The sequence below is a fragment of the Dermacentor silvarum genome, chromosome 6 (genome assembly GCF_013339745.2).
Source record: "Dermacentor silvarum isolate Dsil-2018 chromosome 6, BIME_Dsil_1.4, whole genome shotgun sequence".
Taxonomy (NCBI): Eukaryota; Metazoa; Arthropoda; class Arachnida; order Ixodida; family Ixodidae; genus Dermacentor; species Dermacentor silvarum.
In genome coordinates, this window is record NC_051159.1 from 114,256,831 (window position 1) to 114,280,323 (window position 23,493).

The 23,493-nt window shown below is 48.0% G+C and overlaps 1 protein-coding gene across 1 annotated transcript in view; it reads left to right on the top strand.

Moving 5' to 3' along the window:
- LOC119455863 (glycerophosphocholine choline phosphodiesterase ENPP6) overlaps positions 1-8,319 on the top strand; it is an 84,286-nt gene extending 75,967 nt beyond the window's left edge. The window contains exons 7-8 of the mRNA XM_037717378.2: positions 582-693; positions 3,284-8,319. Coding sequence (XP_037573306.1) covers positions 582-693; positions 3,284-3,579 — 408 coding nt within the window. The 3' untranslated portion in view covers positions 3,580-8,319. The remainder of the gene's footprint in view (positions 1-581; positions 694-3,283) is intronic.
- Positions 8,320-23,493: the final 15,174 nt, after the last annotated feature.

Genomic DNA, 23,493 nt, shown 5'->3' on the forward strand with positions numbered 1-23,493 from the left:
ACAGTCTATCTTTAGTGTCAAACTGCTTGCGTAACTTTGAATCATTTGTCCCAAGTTGTAATATACCTCTAATATTGAGGTGCTCTATGCTAAGTGTAATATCAATAGCCCCAATAGAACGTACTCTCGTTTACCTGCTTGTTTGACCTTATGCTCTCTCAGCTTAGGCCGTGTGTATGAATCAATACAAATAAAAGTTCTTCGTTATTTATGTTCTCACGGTCAAAGCTGAGTATACGAACTGCTTATTTGATAACAACCCAGCCTCGCCTGTGAGTTCGTATTCTGATTTCTCATGGTATATTGTTTGTCCTCCGTAGCATGTCTCGTGATCATTCAGCTTTATTGGGACAGAATTTCAGTGGCTTTAACCATCGGCTCTGTCAAGCAGAGTGCGGCGGCACATTTGGTCGCCTTACAATCACGTCATAAATAGCCGGCACTGTGGTTAGCGTTTACTATAGCTGATGTGTTGACCACGCCAGGTAGACAGGACGACGTGCAGACATCATATAGTATGCGAAAGCCCACATATCTGAACAGCCAGTGTTTTTTTTTTTTTTTTTCATTTTCATTTGCAGCTCAGCGATAGCACCAAGACAAAAGTGAACCACAAGAAGCGCTTCTTTGGCTACCACGGATACGACCCCGAACTTCCCGAGATGAGGACCATTTTCTACGCTCAGGGTCCAGGTATGTACAGGCTTATTTATTAGGACTGCTAGAAGTCTACAATCCGTGGCTTCACAGGCAACTTCCTAACAAATCAATGCATCGGCCGCATAATAAAGCGAGTGACAACTGCATTACATTATTTCCGTCATTAAGATTTCTACAAAAAAACTATGTGGAAGTGTAGAGTTTGTTTCTGCCGAAACTGCGAGTGTGGCAATTCAGTCAGCGTGGGAATATTTCGTAGTACATGGGTTTGCCTAAACATCGTCCCTTTGGCTTCAAACGACTTTGTGGTCGTTTGAAGTCAAAAGGACGACTTTGTGAAGTTGGCCGTTTTCAGCAAAATATACAGTGCGTCTTAAAAGCAAATAAATTCCCAATGAGTATTCATATGTGGAGACAGTGGCGCAGCCGGGGCTTGTTATCGGGGGTTCACCCACTTGACCGGAGGAGGTGGCTGGCGGCAGGCGGTATTGTAGCAGGTCGTTTTTCGCTATGCATCGTAGAACACAGTAATTACGAAGACTACACATGCCTTTATGGCTTTAGAACGATACGATCGCTTGAAACTTAAGTAAACCGTGATAAACAACGCGACAAGGACGTCTAAAGCCACAGGTACAAAGACAAATGCATGCACACTGCCAATCATTCTTATGGCAGCTGAATAATCACGGAGCCCGAGTTTCCTCTGCTATATCTAGCAGAAAACTCTAAGCTTTCTGCAAGAAGAGAAAAGAAGAGAAATTCGTGTCAAATGTCTTGCTCGCTCCTTCTCAGCTTACCGGTTTGGTGTATAGCTGTGGAAAAGTCACTTGTCTTTGGCGTGTTGTCATTCAAGCGGACGCAAAGTTAAGAAAGAAAGCGGTGTGTGCATTTCCATGTCGCAAGAGAACTGAATAACGTGATGTGCCAATGACTTGACTTCTGACATAATTCATGTTTAGCTTTCTCTGAAAAGTTAAATTAAAGGCTTTAGCACAAGGATGCCACGTGCGTTCCAAATACGGGTCTTGTGTTTTTGAAAGTCGACGCTTTTAGCTATTTACAGCTAACGAAATGTTCAAAACAACCACACTGCGCGCGTAGATTTGCAAGAATGGTACGTTTCAGAACTGCGGAGAGCATACAATTCCGAGGCTCTGGTCTGGTTAATCGCCTCTAGCTTCACGTGTGACAACCGTATTCCTTACAACAGGCGGCGAGGTGAACGTCGTGAAATCGTGCATCTGAAGATGCAACACACATTTCGACAGAAGTGCATATACTGGGCACCCTGGTTGTGATAACGTACTAATAGTATTTTTTACGTAGTGCTATAAGAAAACCACCAAGCGGTTTCACAATAGCTGCCATTCACATCGGGCCTAAATATGAAAGCTCGAAGACGAGCTCGAAAACGCACACACACCGACGTCGAAGAGGAAGCTTTCAAAACGTAATTATAATTTGTGCTTACCTCGCCACGTCCGTTGTGCACACACGGCATACCACCAATGTGGAGCGAACTTTGAAGCAACCGGCGCCTTGCTGCTGCCGCTGCCGCTGCTAGCTGCTCGAAGAAAAACACCCAAAAGCGCGGAAAGCCATCAATAGTGCGGATTTCCGGCAACGACACTTTTCAGCGATCACCACACTCGAATAACAATCGGGGATTATATCTGTGGGCCATACGAGCCGAACTGTTTAACCGCCTAACCCGTCGTCCCGGCATCCTGCGTTTGGCGCGGCCACTTCTTTCTCGAAGGGGCGTTCGGCCTTCGCTATCGACGTAAATGCAACAAAGATCCGGCAGAGAAGCGCGGTGGACCGATATCAGGCAATGCCACCATGAGCAAGGAAGGTAACGTGCCGCTGCTTCGTTGCTCGGGACAATTTCGAAGAACCGTCGGGCAAGGGTCCTGGCCGAACTCCCCTGCAGATACGAAATGGTGGAGGCGAGCGTTGTCTCGCCAGCCACGTGTAATTAAATAAATAAATAAATAAATAAATAAATAAATAAATAAATAAATAAATAAATAAATAAATAAATAAATAAATAAAAGCAATGGAATATTCAACTGATCATTCCAGAGAAGTCTGGCAGCGGTTCAAGAACATGAAGTGCAGAATTTCAGCCGTACTACGAAAAAAAAAAAAAAAACGAGGGCTCTGGTAGTGACGACCAGGCTTAAGCATCACGGCCGAAGCACTCTGCAGGTTGTCGGCCTGTCTTTGGAATGACTGCATCTGTAGGTGTCCAGCCAGGCAAACATCGTGGCGAGCAAGCAATCGCTCACTCGTAGCTTTACGCTCCACCCACTAAGAACGCCCAACGTCACCGAGTAAAGGCTTCAGGAATGCAGCATTTGTATTAACAAGGGGTGTTCTTATTACAGTCGAGATTTAGTGTGCATATTACAGCACTAACACAATGCAAGCATTGCCCGTTTTTTTTTTTTTCTTTGCTTGATGCCGATTCAGCTCTTCGTGGGCACGTCATAAAAGAACTTCAGAATCATTCGAGCCTTGCCGTAAATATATATATATATAAGCGAGAATACGTGGTATTATAATGAGAGCGTCACGGACTCTTCTCATTTGCACGTTCGCGTTTTCACCATAACAGGTATCAAGCGGGACTACGTGATCAAACCCTTGGTCAACGTGGACCACTACAACTTCATGTGCCATGCGCTCGGCCTCGAACCTAAGCCCAACAACGGTTCCTGGGCGCGCATGGACGAAGGACTCGTCGAGTCCGAGGTTGACTTCCCACGCTACGGCAGCTCCAAGTACAACAACGCCGCGTCATCACCCACTCTGGGCAGGCACCAGTGGCTCTCCTGGTCAGCACACTTGGAACACCTGTCTCTGGCTGTCGCAGCCGTGTCAGCACAGCTTCGCGCGCGGCACGCCCTCTGAAACACGTGCGATGCTGACGTCTACAAGCGGTTGTGTGTGCCAAAGAAAGACTGTTCGCTTAGTAACCGCAGCGACGCTGAGGCGGAACGGGCCCGCTGGCGTCCTGATAGCGTGAAGTCTATTGTGCAGTCTGTGAAGTCAGCTGAAACTGGATAACGACTACGTATAGGCAGCGCTGTTATTGCTGGAATCAGAGTCACCGGGCCGGTAACGACAAAGAACGCTCTGCAGAACAGGTCGTAACGGCACCGGCTACGGAAACTGGCCCACTTTACCTATTCGGCGACACCCTGATGGACGAGGCAAGGTCATATGCCAGGTGTTTCTGCGAAGAATATAAGTAATTTTTTAAATTATCTGTGGCAGATATAACAACTCTAGTCCTCGAGCTGGTTTGCTCGAATAGGTGGGCATTACTCGCACGAGAAATTGAAATGCATAATCGGCTAATTAAAAAAATTTGCCAACCAAGCTTTAACTAATTACCCGATGGTACCTATTACAATTTAGAAATTGTTGCCAGGGAGACTTGAATATAATTGTGTGGATGACACCATTTTAGAGATATGCGCCATCAAACGTGCGGTAAAAGTGCACTGTCGTTCCGCCTAATTTCCTAAGAAAACACTGTTTTATACATTGTAGCACGAAAGTAACTGCACCGCCATTGTATTTCTTCGCAAAGTTCGGAAATTATTATTCCGAAAGTGGTGGTCCTCCTGAGAATTAGTTCCAAGAGAATCCGCCTTGCGATTCGTATATTGTATATTTGCAATGTTCGCCATACGGTAATTACTTTAAAAACTTAATTAGTGACTTTTAATCAATTAGTCGATGGTGCATTTTGAATTTGTGGTGCTAATAATGTCCGCCTACGGAAGCACTACACGCGGGAGGATTAGAATCGAGCTATCTGCCCCACGTAATATTTGAAGATGCTTCAAATCTTCGCAGAAACCCCCGGTATATGCCGCCGTCGCACTCAGTAACTAGCGCCTTGCGCAGTTGTTGATTCAACTTCTGTTTTGTGGGTGTCGTCCTCATTGACGTTTAGTCGTTGCGCTGTCACTCCAGCTATCTCTTCCAGCATTGCGGTCAGTCTCACCACTGTAAAGCGAAAAATGAAGTCGCAAATGAAGTAGCTATGCGAAGCTTGTCCTTCGCGATTCGAACGTTACAGAGAGCTCCCCGAGGTGGAGCACTGGGCTTGTTGGAGCTATACAGAATCAATTTGTAGCTGCGCTCAGGAAAATAAAATTCAGTTGTAAGTTCAGCGCTTTCTGACTACTTTTATGTCATCTAATGCGCTTGGAAACATCGGTTATATAGAGAGGCTTACTATATAAGAAAAGTTTTCTTGAAAGGATCCCAAGATCCTACGCAAATTTTTGGTCTTGCCTTTTACAAGTGACCCTGGTTGGCTTAACCTGTGCACCCACAAGCTTTATAATCCTTGGGATTATAAAGCTTGCGGGTGGAGAGATGCGGAGATAAAGCTGGAGAGATGCGTGCATTGTACGTTTGATTAACAAATAAATTATACAACGCTTTGACATGAGCGACCTAGCCCTAGGCATTTTTCTTCTGTTAGATTTTCCCGGTTTGACCAGAAAGCACCTTTTTACGAGGACTAAGAGTCCAGAATCCTATTCGCGTGCCCACTTTTCCTTTTCATGTTTGTTATTTTCTTACTTTCGTCATTCCGTTTGTTATCTTTCTTGTACACAATCTAATGTAAGATAAAGTGGTTGCAGTACCACGGCTTACGTCTGAACACAGCCGAAAGGAGGGATTTGTTTTCTTTTCGCAGCAGATTTCGAAAAGCGAAACGCAGATTACTTACACTTGCGGTAACGAAGAATTCATCCGTATCCGGAACGTTCACAGATAAACGCATTCTTTCTTTTTCAATTCCTCATTAGAATACATTAACATCTCAACAATTGGTACTGAAGGTACCAATTTTTGCTTAAGGGTTGTGAAGCGAGTTTAGAATGTTCATTAGCCCACTAGCACTTAATTTTCTAATCATTTCGCAATATGGCAATACCAACCACAGTTCATCAAACTGGTTTGCAAGTTATATTTATCGCGCACCTCCCACCCTCAAACCCTGCACCCTACGCTGTCTTCATGCTGAGGCTGAGCGTGATGACCTCACGACTAACAGGCTATTGTGAGCAGAAGCACTGAAACTATTCCGTACAATCACAATTTTAGAAATCGTGGCTTCGAAATATCTAATCACTTGGATCTCTTGGACGACAGGATAAGACGCATTCAACGTACGCCGGCGTTAGGCGTTGCCTACGAGTTGTTGTTTCCCACACCATTCCTTGGACACTTCGAAGCAGCTAGGATAGAAACTAGCAACTAAGTGCTTTTTTTCGTAAAGCTCCTTTAAGAAATAAAGCACACATCTTCCCTCAGTGCAAAACAACAAGAGAAAGAAAAAGAACTTAGCGTTGCAGTTTATATCGCAGACATCGAATGTATTTGTTAATAACGAATGGAAACAACTTCGAAAGTTACGCAACAGTGAATAGTTCTCTGACCGTTCATTTTCCCCCTTATTCATATGTTAAACATACACGCAAGTATGTTACACAATTGAAGGGCATTGCCAGAGCTTCATAGCATCATTGCATTGCATGCAAGTGTGTATGTCATGCAGCGTTACTCAAGCAAGTTGCACGGTTCCTGCATCGTATGTGTGAAGGCATTTGTCAGGTTGAGTGGAATGTTGAAATACCAGTGTTTAGTGACGTGTAACTTGGGGTTGTTTTCTTTAACCCTCTGAGAAACACTTGATGCAAATTGTCTCCGTTATGTTCGAGATGCTGCATTGTTAACAGATGACCACCAGGGACGCCTTTCTAATTAATATTTATGCAGCCTGGAGCAAAAGAAACCAAGTAGTTGTCTAGATAAAGTCCTCGTTGTACCAAATTTTTAATTAGGCACACCGAGCACTCCCGATAAGTTATGAGCTTCCTGATAATTTGAGCGATAACATACTTTCAAAGAGTAAGCAGAGAACGCACTCTGAGTGCAGACGGTTGAACTCAATTGTACTTCCGCTGTTAAATGGGACACTAAAGAGAGAAATAAGTTCAGCTGTGTTAGTAAATTACTCTTCAACAATACCAAAAGGCCTTGGTAAGCTCTAAAAGGCTAAACATGAACGACGAGTGGCAACGCCGCCTTGGAGTTATCCCACCAGCCCGCCATGACGTCATGGATATTTAACAGCGCTTGCTGGTGCCAAGGTAATTGTTTATCGGCAAAGAGGGAATACATTATATTCCGAACGAGCGAAAGATTAAACTGAGCAAGTTTCGAGAACTTTTTTTTTTTGTGCCACCACACCCCAAATACAAAAGAGCACTTTTTGACGTCAACCTGACGCACAGGCGCTGTAGTTTCGCCGGGAAATAAAAAAAAATGAAGGTTTGACCTTGAGTTTTTCTTCTACTAATCGACCCCTTACTGCAACATAACGGAAACAAAGTTCTGAAAGCATACTTCATCAGTTTAAACTCATCCAGTGTTCCCCTTATAGTCCCCTTAATGGCACTAGAGCTGGTTTGACTGACATACTTTGCTTAGTGTTCCACTGCAACACAGAGTACTATAGTCTAAACTCTGAGCGTTACTTCAGCTGACTCGTAAGGCAGCGTGGCAGCGGGCTTCGTAAGCTTCACGAACGTCAGTGCTATTTGTGCCTAAGCGGAGAGCATCTAGCTGGACGCTTCCTGTGGTTTTAATTTGACGTAACGGTCTCTGCAGCACAGTGCTTCTTGCGTTTAGGCATGAACATGAACAACCGCTAAGTGCATTATGTTTTCACTGCCTCTTTGTATTAGCTCATTCACAAAACAAAAGAGGAGCTACTAGCGCAGTTCTTCCAATAAAACGTAGCCTTTTAGCGCAGTAGTGTGCTTTCTATCGAAATACTGCATTAGGAATAACCAATGCCCGCATACAAGCGCGTTCATGTGTCTGAAAGGTCTTGATGCACTGTATACATCTGGACGTTGTTGTATCTCACATGCCTCGTCTGTCACTTGTCCACAGTTTTCTCATCCAAGATGTGCGCACTGTTGACGTTGTTTCAATACCGAACTCATTTTTCCTTCCTGTGATTGTCGATGCCCCGTTGACAACTAATGTTGATCGTTGCCCCTGTGCGTCCAAGTAGTTACCCTTTGTGCAATACTATTTCGAGCCAGTTGATGCTCTTGTACACAGACCGTTCACGTGCGCGGCTCTGTTGGCAGCCACTTACATATATGTACATCCAGGTTAGTGAGCTTTCTCGCCAGTGAAATCAGACGGCGCGCATTTAACAAGGTGGCAGTCACGTTTCTGATTTCGCAGAGCAGTTCTAACACACAGTAACTACTAGTATCGCCATAGATTAAGTGGCGTAAAGGAAATATTTTATTTTGCATCAAATTTACAGAGAGACAATCGAACAGGTCCATATGATGAAGTATATTTCAATGCTGTAACAGACTCGCAATCGCTGCTAAAATGTGCTCCTATTGTAATCGATGCCGGAAACGCGTGTTCGGTGCTGTTAGCGGCACAGAATTGTATTATGTTTTAGTAGTGATCATTATGTTAGCCTGCCTCACGACATATGCGAAAATTGCTTAAAGTATTTTCTCATTAACTCTATGAACTTCGGAGCACGGTGTTATGTGATCTTTACAAATAAAGAAGAAGTTGCTGAAAGCTTGGTTTGTTTGAGTACTTTATAACCTACTTTAACGCACCTTACACATGCCCCGACACATTTTTGCTCCAACTTTGCTTTTATAGGCACCATCGGCACGAGAGCGCATGCAGGCGTTTTTGGTCGTTTAACCTGTTTGGACTTATTATATTTTGAGACCATCTGTCCAATGGCGACATCCTCCTAATCATATTGCTAGAGACATGAACCGGTCAATACAATACAAAGATTCATTTCGCTCGGGTCTATAAATTTTTTATCGTCATCCACCGTTCAAACCCACGTTTATCACTAATCGCAGTGATAAAACTTGGGTGAAGAGCCGCTCAGACCAGTGACCATAAGTGCAAAAAGGAAAGTATCGCAAACAATTCATTACATTATCCCGGCCATGCTTAAATCATCTGAGATAGATACGCATTTACAAACGGGCCCAGAGGCCATTTTTTAGGATGCTTTTCATTTTAACACGAAAGTGTTTTATGCCGGGGTCCACCAAGACTTCACTGACGTATTTCCGTCACGGAAATACGTCAGCTTACAATGTACACGAACATAATACAAAGAAAGAAACCAGAAGAAAAAGTTCCACAAACATGCAAAATTTGGAAATCGAACCCACGACCTCTCGGTCCGCGACGATAGATCGCCGAGCGTTTAACCCATTGCGCCACAAACGCATTTGCAGAGAGCTACACAGACGCGCCTTATATATCTAACACTCCTCCGTGTACCCGCGCTCCTGCTCGGGGCGGTGCCGCCGCCTACGAGCAGAAAAGTTGTCGCAGTTTCACCTGAAAGGTGAAGCATCAATTGCGATAGCAAATTTGTAGAGAGCTATACGGAGTAATGATATTAGCTTTATCAGCTGTATAAACTTGGACATGCAGCAGCACCGGCAACGCGCAGAACTGTTGTCGACGCCGTCGGCGTTTTGCCCGCGTTCGCTCAAAATGCGTGCGGCGTTGGTGACTGTTGCCGGAGCCTCTGATATAAATAGTCACTTGGTGCAGCAGCTAAACGTCGCCTCCCTTCCCTCCCCCTTCCTTCCCTCCCCCACGGCCTCTCGCGCATCGGAAGAAGGCGCGTTTGCTCCACATATATGGTGATTGTAAAGGAGGAAAGAGACGCCTACTTCTGCAGCCCTTAAGCAAGCACGGCGCGGAACGCGCGTTTGTTCTCCGCCGTGCGTTCACTCCCCGTGAAAGAGCGCGTCCCTCGTGCCCTTTCACTCGCACATACAGCGTTCGGCGGCGCGCGGTCACGATTTCATCTCCATTGACGTCATACGGAACCTCACGGCGACGGCGACGGCGACGCCGACGGCAGAAATCTGCTTTTGAGTGTCCATATAATTGCTATCGCAATAAAAGAGAAGTACTGCATTATGACACTAACGCGCACCGACAGTGAACGCTTCGGTGGTCTCAGCACTACGACGCCTCGATGCCAGCATTCGAAGGGACGCTGGCATCAAGAAGCACTACCAACGCCACCTAGGTGGCGTTCACCGTACTCAGCACAGCGGAGCGTGGCCTCCGCAATTAGCTCTGAAAATGTTTCTGAAGTTGATCGCGGAGGCTGCAATTACGACGCGCTGTACGCGCTGATTTGACTCGGTGACGATTCAGTTACGTGCTTTGTCTTGCGCGTTGTATTAGTGTGTCAGTTACTTGCTTCGTCTTTCGCGTTGTGCTAGCGTGTGCAGCGTAGTGCAGCTTCCATATGCACGACGGTTGCTCATGGTCATCGACGTTGGTAGTCGCGATGGAGGAGACGTGCCACCAGGCGTCAGCGTGGGTGCATCAACGCCTAAGGGCGCTTTAGCCACAAAACACCAATAGACATTATATATCAATGTGCAATAAACATTACACTACTTCTGTGAAGACACGTTTCACTTTCGTGTTCTATACCGATTCCTATATAAGAGGGATCAACCACATTTTTTTTCATTCTTTCTGCCTGTCGTCATCGGCTGACATGAAAGCAGCTCTTCGTAATCGTCAGTATCGAACAGGCGCTGTGATGGCTGATAAGAAATAAATGGCATGCCAGCAAAATACTAATTCTTACATAAATACGGCCTCAGCAATCCTCCTTTACTACGACAGCAATTAAGAGGTCAAAACTGCATTTATTACGTCCGTCTGTCCTTTCTGTCACGCTGTCGTCGTCGTTAAGGCACCTGTACTACACCTCAGCATTACGAATACACATTACGAATACTGTTATTGAGAATATTTAAGTAGCATTTGTTCTTTCTTTGCGTAATCCCGCAGAGAACAGCTTCGTTAACCAGCCCATTTGTAGCGATAGTATAGGTGGCCATACATATAAGCCGATTCGTCCTATGTGCGTTGTATCCAGTGGCATGAGAGCCAGCGTGGAAGGCTCCATCCTCCTTTTCCATCACCGGAGCCCTCTCCCACAGCCGTCACAGAGGGAGAGGCCAGAGGGAGAAGAGGAGGGCTGTCCTTCCCGAGCGCTCCACCGTAACCTGTAAACCTTCAGATGCTTCCAAGCTATAAAAATTTGGCATTCGATGACGAGAGCACCCTGCAACTCCGCTGTGCGGGAGCATGCGCCATTTTTTTATTGCGTTAGTTTGTCTTACGGCATCAAAAGGAAGTGTTACACATGATTGTCAAGATGTGTCTCTTGCATAAAGATCAATAAGGAGCGATGACGAGCGCCAAAGATCCACTTGTGTAACTCGGGCGGCCGATTAGGGTGGAGACCCACACGGCTCAGAGGACGTTGACGAGTTGATTTGCAGACCAGGGCACGTCCATAGTAAGTGCTGTAGCTCTGCCTCCCGTACTGGCGCAGGACAGTACGGGTATCTAGAAGAGGCGTCGAGATGTCTCCACTGCGCGCGGATGGACGCGGCGTGGCAGCCGCACTGATGCTAACTCTCCGGAACGATACTTCCTCTTGACGGGTGAAGCCATTTGCATCGGCGTCATTGTATCGACGGTGAACATCCGTCTATCACAGAAACGGGCGGAAAAGCCAAAAAAGGCTACTCGCTTAAACAAATCTGCTCCCACCTCCGCCACTACACACGGAACTCAAGCCCTTGTGACAACGTAAAGCTGAGGAACCGGATGCGCTAACCTCTAAGCTATCTTTTTTTTTCTTTGTTTTTCTTTTTTTTAAGGCGGAAGCTTTAGATGTCTGTGTTGACGGCGTCCTTGGCGTTGACCTCTGCGAAACTGCACCGTGACAAAAAATTTTCGACGCCGCAAAGACTAAAGAACACTTAAAAATGCTTGGATTGACGTAACACTTCTCAAGGAGGTTTCTGTAAACAATGTAAATTAGTGGCATTGAAAAAAAAAAGTTTGGTACATTTCTGTCTGGGTGGGAATCGAGCCCGCGCCTCCGGGGCGCGAGACGGGCCTGCTTCTCTGAAACCACCGCTGCTGTTTTCTTTTTTTTTTTCTTTATTACATGGCAGCAGAATCTTCAGCTAAACATGAAAAACAAATCGCCACAGAAATTAAAGATTACGGAAAGCACATTAAAAAATCAGGCCGGCACGTGCAAGCGTCCAATAAAGGCATCCATTCCAGCGCTGTTTCTTGTGCAGCGTAAACACTACGAACGTATAAAAATAGCAGATTCCCGAAAAAACGACCGAGTGTTTCGCGGTGGTTCAGCATGCCTGTCACACATTCTACTGTGCCAAAGGCTACATAGGCAAATTACCATTAACATGCCATATGGTGGGTCCCAGGGATATTTAAAAGGAAGGAAACGAATTGTGTATGGTTTGAAATCTAAATATTTTTAAGGGTTTTTAGGAGAATGTCCCAGAGGAATACGGCATCCCTATAATCTACAAAACAGTGATCAATTGTTTCAGCATGGGGACACAAACGGCAGTTTGTCGACTACGGCACGAAGCAGTCCCTTTTTGTCTAACCAGGTTTTGACAGGAAGGGTTGCAGAATGTAACTTGAAGAAAAAGTTTTGAACCCTGGAGGATTCATCACTCCACGGACACATTTAAGTACATCTAGGTAATAACATTCCAAAAAATTCGTCGGCCCTTCCACTTCGTGTAGATGGTTAACGAGCGAAGCTGAAGCGTGCGGGCGGCCCCGGTGTTTATCACTAGTTTAATTCCGAGCATTCATTAAATTATCTTTTTCAAGACTTTTCGAAGTGAAAACGTGTGTGGCCCAGCCAAGCCTAACGCCGACTAGGTCTGGAGGAACCCTGCTAGCCCCCGGCAGGGCGAAAAACGGTGCCGCGCTATAAACCAGATAATTGGAAGCACCTACGAAATGGAGGTAGACGAGGCAGAAGTCCAGAATAACAAGTCCAGAGAAGAAACAAGCAATCCCACGAGACCAGCCGAGGACAGCGACGTGGAGGGATGGATCGAAGTGACGCACAAAGGAAAGGGCCGCGCGAGCGCTAACGAAGAGGTAGAAAAGCAAGTCACCCGCTCGAGAATCCCGACGCGCAGAAGCAGGAAGAGCATACTAAACAAGATTTTATGAGCAAGCAAGATCCCCAGGCTACCTAGAGACGACATCAAGATAATCGTCAGACCGAAAGACGGGCTGAACATCAGAAACACGTGCAGAGCCAGCCTAGACGAGGTGATACGCAATGAAACAGGAGTGAGCAGCGACGAAATCGTCACGATCTGCCTCAACACCACGCGAAACATCCTGGTGATAAGCACACCGGACGAGAAGACGGCGACGAAAGTCGCCAAATTCAAAGAATTAACAATTAACGGGAAGAAGTACGAGACCAACGCGCACGTCTCAGATGACCAAGGGGATAATAAACTCAACAATCCCCTGAAATAGATCCACAAGAACAGCTCTTGCACGCACTGCTGAACGCGAGGAACCCTTCCCTGGCATACGCCAAGAGACTGGGCAGCACGATCACCGTGATACGAGGGCAACAGGGTCCCCGCGTGGGCGCACTTCAACAGCATCATGATGAGAGTATCCCTTTACCGGAAAAAAGTAGACTTTTGCAAAGAGTGCGACAGGCTCGGGCACAGACCCTATGTGTGCCCCAGACCGGACGACAAGCTGTGTCCAGCGTGCGGTGCCAAAAACCCGGCCAAAGATCACGAATGCACACCCAAATGCAAGCTCTGTGGACAGGCGCACCCCACGGTGGACCGGACTTGTAGCGCTAAATTCAAGATGCAGTACACGGTCAAACTAAGCAGACGGAAAGCGAAAAGAAACGAGCAAGAACTCCTGCGGGTAGCCGGCTCACAAGACCCCGACGCCGGGAAAATCAGCAGCAAAGAACCATCCCCCAGATCCAGATGCAGGTCCAGGTCCAGGCCGGGAGCGCGGGGACGACCGACCTCGAGGTCCATGTCGAGGATCAGGTACAGGACCGGGCGTGGGTCGAGATCCGCCTCGGGGGGGGGGGGGGGGGGGGGGGAGGGAAGCCCGAAACGAAGGGGAAGAAGCAAGAACAGAAGACCCCAGCAAAGGTGAGCCGGTCAGACGTAGTGGCGGGTCGCAAACGTGGAAGGTCCGTCAATACCAGTAACGATAGGGGCAAGTACGAACACATAGAGGAACGCGTGAAGGAATATAGAACGGAAAACCAGCTACTCAGGCAAGAGCCAGGAAAAAACAGAACAGTGAATCAGCCAAGAAAATAGACGAACTAAAGAAAACACATTGAAATACTCTCAAATGTGCAGACACAATAATCGCCCCCGTCAGCCTCCGTCGCCGCCGTTTCCACTCCATCCACCGAAGCCATGGAGGAGGAGGTGGAGATGGTAGAAAAGGTAGCACAACAATCGGGCGCTAAGCAAAATATCCCGCAGACCAAGACCAACGACAGGTCGGTTCAGTACAGGAGGTCAAGAGACCCCACCCTAGCACAAATAAAAACAAAAGTTCTTGAGGACGTGCTCAACACGCTCACGGACAAAATGGAGAAAATGTTCGAGATGCTGGCGGCGTTCATTAGCGACAGCGAGGCAGAGAGGAAGGCGCAGGCCCTAAAATACGACAAGCGGCTCGCAGAGCTGGAGAAGGAGATCTCGTAAAGATGGCGGCACCAAAAAGGGAAGACTCGTCATCTGGCAGTGGAACTGCCGCAGCTTCTCAAACAAAAAAGGCAACGATGGCGCAACACATTAAAACGACTGCAAAATGAAAAAAAAATTACACCATCTTCCCGTAGGGGAACCCTGAGTAGTATGAGAATCAGCCATGGGGTCGATTAAAGATCCCGTTAGTTTTCAGATCGTCCTGTCGCCGCTGCCGTCTCGCGGCAGCGGCTCGAGCCCTCTTCTCCACGGTGCTGTCCACGGCGCTGACACTGGAGTTGACGCTGGCGCTGTCCGTGGCACTCATCGCGGCGTTGCGGGAGGAGAATGAGAGGACGCATTGAATGATGATGAGTGGGCGACGCACCGGGGGATCATTCGGGCAAAACGCCGGAAGCGTTCTCCGGAAGCCGGAAGCTGGCTTCCGGAACTGGAAGCGGAAGCGGAAGAGGAACCGGAAGCGGAACAGCAAGTGGAAACGGAAGCAGAACCGGAAGCAGAAGCCGGCAAGGCGGAGGTTGGTGTACATATACTATAAATATACATACAAGGAGAGGAGGGGAGGAGGATGCGCAGTGCGGGTGTGGACGCCGCACGGCGGATGGAGGGAGGGACATAGCCCCGACCATAAGCTGCTTCGCATCTAAAAAAGCCCGACGTCATAATTCTCCAGGAAACATTCGACCACGCCAAATTGCCGGGTACGCCACCCACAAACAACGCACAAAAGGGGCTGGTACTGATATAGTCATGTCCACATTAGTCAAGAAAGTACTGGTCGGATTTCTCGCATTATGAGCAAATCACGGTCATTAGCCACATCCTCTTAGAAGTTGAGCCGCGCAGGAAGAGGAGCAGCACTTTCGTCCTGAACGTCTACAACAGCTCGTCCAAAAAGGGCCTAACACGAAATTTCGAAGATTTAATTAATGAAACTATGACTATCGCGGGCGACAGCAGGCTCATCATCGGATGTGCTTTCAACCCTCCACAAACGCCATGGGGATATGGGCACTCGTCAAAGAAAGGAAAAGACCTGGCCGACCTCACAGAAAAGGCCGGCCTAACCCTTCTCAACGAGCCGGCCTCGCACACCAGAGTCGGTGCGGGCTAACACTGTGTATGAGCACCAGGAGAATTACCTGGGAGAACACCTTCGAGGGCCTGGGGAACGATCATAGGATCCTCAGTATCGCCCTAGGAGAGCCCATGCCACGAAGGGGGGAAAAACAAGATCAGACTGGAACAAATTCCTCAAAATCAGCAACGAAAAAAAAATAGCATAGCTTGCACTGGAGGCGCAATGCTAAAGAGACAGCGGAGCTATGGACAACTAGCTAGTCCTGGCATTTGGGCGAGGCTAAGCACTACCAAGTCATCCCCAGAATTTCCCGGAAATTATTGATTATTGATCAATTAACGATTAGCTATTGATTGGCTATCGATTGGCTATCGCAAGGTATTGACCTCGTATTTGGGCTATGCTAAGCACTACCAAGTCTTCCCCAGCATTTTCCGAAATTTAATTATTATTGATCGATTACCTATTGACTGGCTATCAATTGGCTATCAATGACTGACTAAGCTTCAATAGTCCCAACCATGCTTAGCTAGACTTAGCCAGGATCAGCTTCGCTAGTTCATAGGGGTATGTGCTATTGCACTTGAACACTTTCTGCACTACCGCCAGGATCGGCCCACATTTTCTGTCGACGACGGACGGACTAACGGCCCGGTTAAACAGCTCCGCTGTTAAAAAAACAGGGGCCCATAAGAAACATGGAAGAATGGAGCGGAGAGCTACTACGAGACGCTGAAAAGGCCACGGCCGAGGTGGATAGGGACCACTGGGGGGCTCGACGAGAAGACGAAAATGACGACGAGGACGGTGGCGGTTACCCACCGCGGATAGACAGCAGGCTCGCGCACCTCGTACAAGCCAAAAAAATCCATCCAGAAACGCCTGCAAGGGAAAAACATAATAGAAACCTAAGGCGCGAAATCGCGGAACTAAACAAGAACATCGAAACACACTCCGCCCAGTTATGCCATCAGGAATGGAAGAAGGTGTGCGACGCCATAGACGGGAACATCAACACGGGCAAGACGTGGAAGATCCTCAAGCACCTGCTCGACCCGTCGGGCACCAAGACGGTGGCGAAAGCGGGAATGACCAAGATCAGACACAGGTACAAAGGAAACATCCGCGACATGGGCGATGAAATCGTCAAGCTGTACCTCGAGAGACCCCAGCCGTCGAACACCGGAACTACTCGGGCTCTCCCAAAGAGGACCTCGGCAGAGACTTCTCACAGAGAGAAATCAGGGCGGTCCTGCAGACCAAGACCAAGTCGGCTCCGGGGCCCCACAAGGTGTTCAACAAGATGCTCCGGAATCTGGACGACCAGGCTACGAGCCGCTTGATAGGCTACATCAACGAGTGCTGGCGGAACAGGGGGATACCCGACGAATGAAAGAGGTCCGACGTGATCTTCATCCCCAAGCCGGGTAAACTCCTAGAAATCGAGAACATGCGGCCGATCTCCCTCACTTCCTGTGTCGGTAAAGGGAAGCAGCACGCCTGCCTGAACAGAGTTAACGGCTTCCTGGAGTCAAACGACGTAGACCGCAGCAACACGATTGGCTTCAGAAGAGGGCTTTCTACCCAAGACGCCATGATACAACTCCAGCAGAAAGTCACACACCACGGGGCGAGGATTGAGGACAATACTCGGACTGGATCTAAAGAAGGCCTTCGACAGGGTCGCGCACGCGGCCATCCCCGAAAGAATCGCGCAACGCGGCCTGGGTGAACGAACGTACAATTACATAAGAAATTTCCTTACGGAAAGAACAGCCAGAATCAGACTGGACGAGGAGAGCATTCAGGTGGACATGGGCGGCGCGGGCACACTGCATGTGTCTGTCGTGTGACCGATGCTCTTCAACCTCATGATCGGACTATCGCAAAAATTGCAGCGAATAGAAGGCATTAATCACGCAGTTTATAAAGACGAAATTATGATTTCGACCACGAATGACGCAAGCGAGGGTGAGTTGGAGCACAAAATTCAAGGGGCAGTGGAGGCAGTCAAGAATCTCGAGGGCACCGCACTAAAATGTTCCCGGTACCGGTACATTCAGAACTGCCACTTTACCGTCCAGGCGGCTGGGCACACCGTTCAGAGGCGTAGTGGAACTACCCAAGATCCATGATCCAGAACATCAGAGTCCTGGGTCTCTGGATTGAAGCCAGGGGAACAAACGCGGAAACCATAACGCGCCTGGAAAAGAAAGTCACTGCGACGATTAGGCTAATACAGAGGGTCTCCAACAACAGAAGGGCCATTAAGGAAAGAAACGTCGTACGACTCATCCAGGCCTTCGCGATCAGCCACATCACGTACGGGGCGGCATTCACCCACTGGCACAAGGCTGAGAAAGACAAGATCAACGCACTCATTAGAAAAGCGTACAGAACGGCACTGGGTCTCCCGCAATACATAAGAAACCAAAGGCTACTACAGCTCGGGATACATAACACGCTGGACGAGATCGCGGAAGCACAGAGGATAGCGCAACTCGGAAGACTCTCCTAAACCAATGCGGGCAGAGAAATCATGGAAAAGATCGGCATAAACTACGACGGAATGGAAGGCCCCGAGACGCAGATTCACCCGGACATCCGAGCCGCAATAAACACGGAAAACATCCAGAAGAACATGCGCCCCGTGCACAATGTCAAGAGAAGAAAATGCCGCATGAAAACGATCCTCAAAAAAGTCGGCAGATCCCACGCACTGTGGTAATCGATGTTATGCGAAGAGTGTGCGGGGAGCCTACAAAGTTAACGAAACGACCATGAGAGCACCAATATGTAGGCGGCTCTTTCATGGCCTACATGACACGTATGTCATGCCATTCATGCCATGAGTCCCCAGGAGTCCCTTTAGCGTACACCTAAGAGACCTTAGTCATGCTCATGACTATGACTTCGACCACAATGCTTTAGTGTTTCCTTCACTTAGTGCCCACGTCCGAACCCATTTCAGTGGTTTTTGAGTATTAATCTTTTTTCGCTGAGTCATTGTCATTTTTGCTGAGTCATGCTCATGACTATGACTTCTACCACCATCCTTTAGTGTTTCCTTCACTTAGTGCCCACGTCCGAACCCATTCCAGTGGTTTTTGTGTGTTAATCTTTTTTTTCGCTGAGCGATTGTTAGTTTTGCTCAGTCATGGTCATGACTATGACTTCTACCATCATCCTTTAGTGTTTCCTTCTTCGCGCAAAGTTTCAAATGTGCGCGAAACTGTGCTCTATTTCCTTTTTCTCTCTCTTTTCATCCCTATACTCCTTTCCCCCAGTGTAGTGTAGAAAACCAGACGTGCGTCTAGTTAACCTCCCTGCCTTTCCTCTCTTCTCTCTCTCTCTTTAGTGTTCCCTTCACGTAGTACTAGAGCACTGCACGGGCTGATTTTTTCATCCCGGGCCCAGCCCGCGCCCGATTTTACGTCGGGCTACCCGCCCGAGCCCGACCAAAAGCTTTATGGTGAGACCCGGGCCCGGCCCGGCCCCGGAAATAATCTACGTTAGCCGCCCGGCCCGGCCCACCACCCCTTTACCTTAGGCTCGAAACCGGCCCGAGCCCGGCCCGTGACCGAAAAAGACCACTGAGTGGCATTAAAAAAATAAAATAAAGTAGAGAATGAAAGGAATTTATTCTTAAGGCATAAATACATGTCATATGCAATTATGAACACTATTTGAGCGGTCTGAACGCAAATACCAGCGCGCGAAATAGTACGAATGACACTGCCGAGCAGTATCGCCAGCACTTCCAACGACTCTGATGCGGCCCAATCCACTTTTATCGCCACGCCGCCACAGTATTTTTTCACATCGGGCGCCTCACTGCAAAGCATGCGCCGCCCCAGCCATTCGTCCCACTCAACCGTATTCTAGTACACTCTAGCGGAAGCGCAGCCACGACCACAGATCTCCACGCCACGACAGGTCCTGAGCGCAGCGCATGGATGGAGTAAATGGAGAAAGGAAGCTTCTCGTTCCTCCATGGTGCAGCGTAATGCGCTGCTGCTATAGGCGGCCGGTTGAGAACATGCGTGCAATCATAGATGGACGCAGTGTCATATTTCAGCCACGTGTTCGAATTATCTTATCTGACCAGTCATTGTTTTACCAATTCGCCTTTGAAGAATCAGCAAGTCGCGAACGCGCTTACACCGCACTGAAAGCATTAATTACATTGATTTAGGTAAGGAATCCAATGGAATCCTTTGATTTGAGGCGAATTCGGTCTTTCTGGACTTTTAAATTCTGTTCAAACAGCGCAAAATACGACGGAAGAAGAAAAGTGAAGTACACAAGCGTAGCACTGCTAGCTTCCAGCTGCGCCAAGGCAACAGGTTTTTTGGAGTCGAGACGCGCGAGGATAACTCGCTGCACGTTACATGCACACAACCAGAAAGTCCGAGCCCGGCCCGGGCCCGCGTCTTAATACCCGAGCCCGGCGCGGGCCCGGTTCAAAAAGTACATGGAGTGCCCAAGCCAGGCCCGAGCCCGCACAAAAACTGCCCTACCCGGCCAACCCACGGGCCGGGCCGGGCCCGGGCTTTCGGACAAGCCCGAGCCCGTGCAGTGCTCTACTTAGTACCCACGTCAGAACCCATTTCAGTGTCTTTTGAGCGGTAACCTTTTTTGGCTTAGTCATTGTCATTTATGCTGAGTAATACTCATGACGATGATTTTTACTATCATCCTTTAGTGTTTTTCACTTAGTGCCCACGTCCGAACCCATTCCAGTGGTTTTTAATGATATTTTTTTCGCTTAGTCATTGTCGTTTTTGCTGGGTCATGCTCATAACTATGTGCATGACCTGTGGGCAGACCTCCACTCTAGCACCCATGCTCTGGGAGTGCGGGTCGAGATACCCGAAGTTCAGAAAGGATGAGTGGGACTCGCGTCTGCGTAGCCCCACTCTAGACAAGCAAATCCTGGCTGTCCGGCGTGCCCGCGACCGGGCCGGTGGGCTAGACCTGCCGGTTCCGACGTGGGACTAGCCGGGTGCGCGACGAGTTCGCGTCCTCGCCGGACCTGTAATAAAAGTTATTTCACTCACTCACTCACTCATGACTCTGACTTCTACCGGCATTCTTTAGTGCTTCCTTCACTTAGTACCAACGTCTGAACCCATTTCAGTGGTTTTTGAGTGTGAATCTTTTTCGCTGGGTTTTTGTCATGACCTACATGACACGCATGTCATGACAATTATGTCATGACCTATCACTTATGTTCTTCACACTCCTGTCATACTATGCCAATTTCGGTACCTACCAAGTTAACGAAACGACCATGAGAGCACAAAGACGTAGGCAGCTGCTTCATGACCTACATGACAGGCATGTCATCACATTGATGTCATGACATATCATTTATGTTCGTTATGTACTCTTGTCATAGTCTGCCAATTTTGGTACATTCCAAGTTAACGAAACGACCATGAGAGCACAAAGACGTAGGCGGCTAGATAGATAGATAGATAGATAGATAGATAGATAGATAGATAGATAGATAGATAGATAGATAGATAGATAGATAGATAGATAGATAGATAGATAGATAGATAGATAGATAGATAGATAGATAGATAGATAGATAGATAGATAGATAGATAGATAGATAGATAGATAGATAGATAGATAGATAGATAGATAGATAGATAGATAGATAGATAGATAGATAGATAGATAGATAGATAGATAGATAGATAGATAGATAGATAGATAGATAGATAGATAGATAGATAGATACTGTCGAAGTAGCAAATGTTCGCCAAGAAATGCTTCGCATTTAAAACCACGGCGCACTGGAGGGGGTGCTCTTCGTAGACGCCGCCCGGTACCCCTGAAACCGGGTCGACGTTGGTGGTGTCGGCGGTGGTGTCTTCGCAATGGCGGTCGTAGACACGAAAGGAAAGACCTTGACAGCGGCTCCGTAAGGAACAGATCGTCGGAGGCAGCGGAAGAAATGGTAATCGCATTGGCCATAATCAACGGTTGGAAACAAGATAGAACAATAATCAGCGACTCCTAGGCGGCCATTAGGAACTTGGCAAAGGGATGATTCTCCACCGAGGAGGCCAAAATGCTGAACCGCAGAGCAGCAGACTTCAGGAATGACAAAATCACACCCAAATACCTCAAATGGATCCCGGTAGACATGGGGGAAATAGCCACAGAAGACCTGAGCACCCCTCCCAACCTCAACGAGAAGGCCCACCGAGTCGCGCGAGGACTAACCCACCGTGGCTCGGACAGTGACGGCCCAATACCTCGCACCCCCCGCGGAGGGGGTTAGGACTGCGGCGAAGGCGATGGGGAAGACGGAGGAGGCGACGGCGACGAAGTAGCGATACAAGACGACAGGGAAAGACTGGTCACGTACCACGACATATAAGACGTACCACGACAGTATAAGAAACAAAGAGAGGCATACCCACAACCGCTCAATCAAGTAGACAGTTCTCAAGAAACAAACTCGAGAAGGTTACAAACGATGACTTTCAGAAACCCAGTACACTTAAACAGAGTAAATTCTACACAATACCCAGAAGCGAGCTGCAAGCTCTGCAAGCACGAACACGCAGACATGGCACGCGTCTTATGGAAATGCACAGAGATCAGAACAATATACAGAGAGGACAACATAGAACCGGACCTTCTCGAGGAGCGGTGGCTAAGCGCTCTGACTAGCTCATATCTACACGATCAATCATGGGCAATCCAGTGGGCGCGGGCCGCGGTGGAAAGGCCATGTCTCACCGCACATAATGCCCGGGTGATCTGAGCATGGGGCCAGCAACCTCGCAGGTGCTTTTCTCATTAGTTTTTTTTTTCATCCGTCTCACTAGTTTTCACCGTCTCGTTTCGAATGAGATAAATATAAATGATGATGATGGTGATCATCATCATCAACAGCAGCATCATATTGTACCACGGGTCAAGGGATGTGACGTGTGCCGTGTAGTCTCAATACTTGCGTATACTCTTCGCTACACGTTATGGCGCCGCCTCCTCGCAAGGTACGAACCTTCTAGTGCGTGCTGCCGAAAAATGAAGCCGCTCCTCCAGCTGACGATGCGACTGTGCTGCGTGTTCCGCACAGGCCTGTGTCTTTTAACAGCGGAGCTGTTTAAGCTTTTCGTTTCGACATTGCGCGCATGCGCGCGTGTGCTATAAGGGGAGAGAGGGGTGAAGGTACGATCTCATTTTAGCTCCGCTGTCGCCATGGGACAGCCGCGAGTGGTTCGTGCGCCCGAAGAACGACGAATTTACGAGGAACGACCCCGAGAGCAGCGGCGGGAATGTGACCGTCGTCTTCTTCCACAGCTAGCTCGTTAGCGCCCCTCAGCGCAACCGCGCGATTGCGCTCGTGCCACTGCTCGCGCATTCGTCGTCGTCGTCTTCTTGCACAGCTGGCTCCGTTGCCGCTCATCATTCCAGCGTAGAATTTCACTTCTCTCTTGTCGGCGTATTTACCGGGGTATGAATTATTGCTTAATGGGCATGAGCCATTCATTGTCTTACGTGACGGACAGATTTAATAACAGAGGTGATATGCGAATGTGTGTGCGTACCTATCGTCACGATGACCGCCAATAAGGACAATAAATATGTTCGTAGCTTTGTTCAAAATGCTGTGTCACCTCTGTGTCGTGCGCTTAACAGCTTCACTGGTCATCCACCATCACAGAGGCGCATGGCTCATGGCGAATTTTTTTCACCCTACAAATTTCTATGGCCTAAACTATGGTAGTAATAGATGCTGTGAATGGGGATCCCATAAAATCTGATCGACGAAGGTCTTTTGGTGAAAACACAAATATTGCATAGGACGCAAATTGCATAAGACAGCTCTGTTGCAGACTCACGAAAGAAAAAAGTTTCAGTTGCGAGGCAGCACCGATGTCTCTTCTGCGTACGGTTTAAAAATGTCGTGCGTTTTCTCCAAGACGCATCTGCACAACTGCCCAAGTGTCAGCTGTCAAGATTAATCGAGGGCTCTTTGCAAAACAGTCATCGCCAGCTGTTGAC